Source organism: Rhinopithecus bieti, unplaced genomic scaffold (genome assembly GCF_001698545.2).
Source record: "Rhinopithecus bieti isolate Rb0 unplaced genomic scaffold, ASM169854v2 scaffold_76236, whole genome shotgun sequence".
Lineage (NCBI taxonomy): Eukaryota > Metazoa > Chordata > Mammalia > Primates > Cercopithecidae > Rhinopithecus > Rhinopithecus bieti.
The window spans coordinates 39200-43529 of NW_016827963.1; the positions used below are offsets into that span (position 1 = coordinate 39200).

General features: G+C 43.8%; 1 protein-coding gene across 1 annotated transcript; it reads right to left on the minus strand.

Moving 5' to 3' along the window:
• Positions 1 to 2126: 2126 nt before the first annotated feature.
• On the minus strand, positions 2127 to 3904 carry LOC108523534 (transmembrane protein 35-like). The gene has a single exon (XM_017864180.1). The coding sequence runs from the start codon at positions 3834 to 3836 to the stop codon at positions 3501 to 3503; it is 336 nt and encodes a 111-aa protein (XP_017719669.1). The 5' UTR covers positions 3837 to 3904; the 3' UTR covers positions 2127 to 3500.
• Positions 3905 to 4330: the final 426 nt, after the last annotated feature.

Genomic DNA, 4330 nt, shown 5'->3' on the forward strand with positions numbered 1-4330 from the left:
GCAAGGGAGCAGCTTCTGACCCCACCCAGTTGAACCATCCCAGCGCTTCCCAAGGATCCTTGGAGGGAAACTGGTTACGGAAAACCCGACCGCAGTCACACCTTGCAGGACAGTCCCACCCTCAAAAGTTAAAAAATTCTCTTCGCTCCCATTTCGCGCGGTGCTTAACAGTACCTCCTTACCTGACACTCTACTTGTACCCGCACAGGCCTCTGACGACCGAATGCAATGCCGCCTCCGGAATTCAAAGAAGCTGACTCCACCCCACGCATGCGCTTCCGCGCAGACCCAGGCGGCGGCTGGGCCGAGCAACGCACTCAGCTGAAGCCTGATTGGCTAGAGGTGGCGGGTGGCTCGGTGGCGGGAGGGGCGCGCGCGACGACGCTGACGTAACCCAATTACGGAGAGCGGCTTGCCCCACCCACCTGAGCCTGTGGGGAGCGCAGCGAGTGGGCCGTTGCTGCTGGTGTCAGCTGATTGGCTGGCGTTCCCACTGAGCTAAGAATATTCACGTTCGTCATTTTGCGTATAGCGGGACAATTCGTGTCTGGGTTCTTGAATTTAACATAATCAGTTATAGTGATTATTTTGCCTAGGCTGACCCAAGATGTCGGGACTTTGTAGGAAAATGTGAAACCGCAAATATCACAATAAATGTGGCTTCTCCCTGGCCGAGACTTAAGTTAAAGGGCCTGTCGCTTTCCCCATGTGAACCTAGGGCGTGGGAGGAAAGAAAGGCTGAATCTGCCCTCCTTTTACCGAGAATGGGTATGGATATCCTCCAAGGTTTTCTAGAAACCGGCTGTCAACATGTAACTATTACTAACAATGAGGAGTTAATTGACCTTAAAGAAACTGGCTTTAAAACAGCAACAAGGGTTTAGTCTAAGCTCTCAGCTTAGTCCCTAATTTAATCTCTTATTAGAGTAGGAATAAGAGAGAAAAGACAAATTTAATGACTCTCACTGAGTTGTTGAGACCAAAACATACCTGTAAACTTTAGGCAAACTTGGCGGTGGGGGGACTGCAATCTTAGAGATGAATAATCAAAGTTTATGTATTTGGGAAAGGATACAGCAAAATAACTTTACCACATCATATATGGTTTTCAGAATAGTTTCACCAACTCTTATTTAATCATGCATGACAGCTGAGGCTCTTCAATTTTTTCTGATAGATGCTGTTCTTTAATAAAATTGAAAATTTCTTGAATAATTTTCATGTTTTAATCATGTTTCATAGGCTCAAAGAAATGTAAATTGGAAGGAAATTTAAGGTTTCGACATCCTTCTTTTGTAGATGGTGAAACTGGAGCCCTGAGTGGTGAAATATCTTGCCCAATGTGAAAAGTCCGTGGCAGTGCAACTCGTACCACTTTGTGGAGATATATGTGTATATGTGTGTGTGTATATATATATAGATATGTATATATGTGTATATATAGATATGTATATATGTGTGTGTGTGTATATATATAGTGAAAGATAGTGATTCACCTTTGATACACCTTCAATTTTCTCCAAAATCATTTTTCGAACTTCTCTTGGCATCACCTAATTAAGCAAAACTCCCAAACCTGGAAATTGTATTGAGATCCTAATTACGTGGCTTTCTGTCTTGTGTGCTAACATCACAAAAGTGTGGGGAAACGTAAATAAAATTGGAAAGTTGGGCCAGGCAAGGTGGCTCACACCTGTCATCCCAGCACTTTGGAAGACCGGGCCAAGCAGACTGCTTGAGCCCAGGGGTTCGAGGTCAGACTGGGCACCATGGCAAAATCCCGTCTCTACAAAAAAAAAATTAGCCAGGCATGGTGGCATATGCCTGTAGCCCCAGCTATTCAGGAAGCTGAGGTGGGAGGGTCACTTGAACCTGGTAAATTGAGGCTGCAGTGAGCTGTGATCACGCCACTGCACTACAGCCTGGGCAACAGAGCAAGACCATGCCTCAAAAAAAATAAGAAAAAGAAAAAAAAGAAATTGGAAACTTGGCAACCTCATTAGCATATTAAGTGATTAAACTCCCTCTTTTCTTTTATCTCCTCCTTCATCCAGACTCAGAAAAAGAGAGGCTAAATCCTTTGATATGATCCTTACTTTCCAGATTTTCAGTATTTGTCCAGACAGTTTCCTCCAAATTTCAAAAAGTTTTATTTTGAAAGAATGAGAGAAATAAAACAGAGAGGTATCAATTACCAAGAACAATTACACTGAAGAAAACACAATAATAAGTACTCTTCCCACACACACACCCCCCACCCATTTCCCCATCCCTGGCACAATAATATTAAAACCACCAAAGCACATCTAACAAGGAAAAACAACAGTACGTAATGAAAAAAGCAAATGTCCATACTGCTCAGTCCAACTAACCCTTATGAAATGTCCTTCCCTCAGCTAAACTCCACCCACTGGAATGAAAAAGAAGTGTAGAGACAACCCCTAGGGGGGACTTGGAACTCTGCTTATACTAGCAAAGCTCAGTGAAGAATCAGTAAGAGTAGTGAATCTGTTTGGCAATGAAACACTGGATATAGCTTCCTTTTCAAATTTTGGATGATTGCAGAGAACAGGTAGAGTTTGAGACTCACAGACTTCTAATAGGACTGATTCCTGTTCCCTCAACCCTAACAGTGGAGCAGCTGCCAAATCGTGGTTGGCTGCTGAGAATAGTGGAAGTGAGGCAACTTTGGGCGTAAGACAATCTGAAAAAGATGTCTGGAAACAAGTTTACTGCTTCAGTTTCAAACTGAGTAAAGGGGTTTAATAGGTGGGGCTCGGACAAAGGCAAGGTGAAACTTCCTATATTATCACTTGAAGAATTAAATTATCAATTTGACTGCATGCATCCTTTGTTTTAATTAAACTCAATATGGACTATTTAAAATTTAAACAACTTTTGGAATAGAGCCTAATTAATTTCATATATAACTCAGTATCCGAAATTGAATTTTTTTTTTTTCCCTAAAGTAGTAAGTTTAAGTTTTCAGCATCTGTGGAGAGATTCCCGGCCATGGGACTACATGACTTGTTTTATATCAGGATTCTCTTTATAGGAAATTTGTTTTATTCTGCCTTTGCTGGAATCAATCTATAAAGGGAAGGATGCCTGTGCAGGATTAGTTCAAGATCAGAGATTTCTCTGCTCGTGTGTGTATGCATGGGCACGCGCGCACACACACACAGTAGTTAAATACATTTTCCCACACACAATGCTTGTTGGAGTCCATCTCACAATTACACTTCAATAGTAGCCATATACATGTACATGCAGCAAGATGTGAGAGTTGCCCCAGAGTGATTAAAGGTGGTGCACAAATGTCAATGTGGGGAAGTCATTTTAGCATATAGATGTACACAAGCCAATAGGGTCATTAACTTGCAGATTACATTTTTCCCTTTCCCCAAGATAAATAAATCAAATGAAAAACACACACTGACGTCTTCCTGGTGTCATGGACGCAACTGCCTGGAAGGTCCACTCTTTGCACTGCCACTTTCCTATGACACCTTCACTTTGCCCTGAGGGGCCTTCTCATATAAGGTGGGTTGCTCCTCAGCATTCCCTGGCAAAGGCTTCTTCTCAGAAGACCGGTCTTCAGGCTTGCGGGCAATCAGCAGGCGGCAGGTGAGCAGGATTCCAAACACCAGAGCATGGGCGTAGCGTTTGAGAGGATCACCGACCAGCTGGTGGAAGAAGAGCACAGCCAACACCAGCAAGAGTAGGAAGAAGTTGGCCACATCTTTGGGACGCCCGGGCACAAGGGTCATGACGATGCCACAGGCCACCTCAAGGGCACCAATGCTTTTTCGGAGGAGAATGGAATTGATCCCCATTTTCTTCAGCAGAGGGAGGGCTCGAACATAGCTCTTGTAAGCACGTTTCTAGAGTGGAAATATTGTAAGGAAATTACTGCATTAACCATGATTTTAACATTAGAATGAAGAAAACACAAGCAGAGTCCTCCTTCCCTACCTCCATTCCCCTTTCACACTAGCCACTGGTGTCCCATTATATATAATTTTTCATATCTTAATTATATGTAATTAAACTTAGAGGCCAGGCACAGTGACTCACACCTGTAATCCCAGCACTTTGGGAGGCCGAGGCGGGCAGATCACCTGAGGCCGGGAATTGGAGACAGCCTGGCCAACATGGTGAAACCCCATCTCTACTAAAAATACAAAAATTAGCCAGGAGTGGTGGTGGACACCTGTAATCCCAGCTACTTGGGAGTCTGAGACACAAGAATGGTTTGAACTCAGGAGGTGGAGATTGCAGTGAGCCAAGATTGCACCACTGCACTCCAGCCTGGGCGATGGAGTAAGAC

What these genes read in the sequence shown, in the direction of transcription:
- LOC108523534 (XM_017864180.1), bottom strand. Translation starts at nt 3,836, where the DNA reads ATGGGGATCAATTCCATTCTCCTCCGAAAAAGCATTGGTGCCCTTGAG.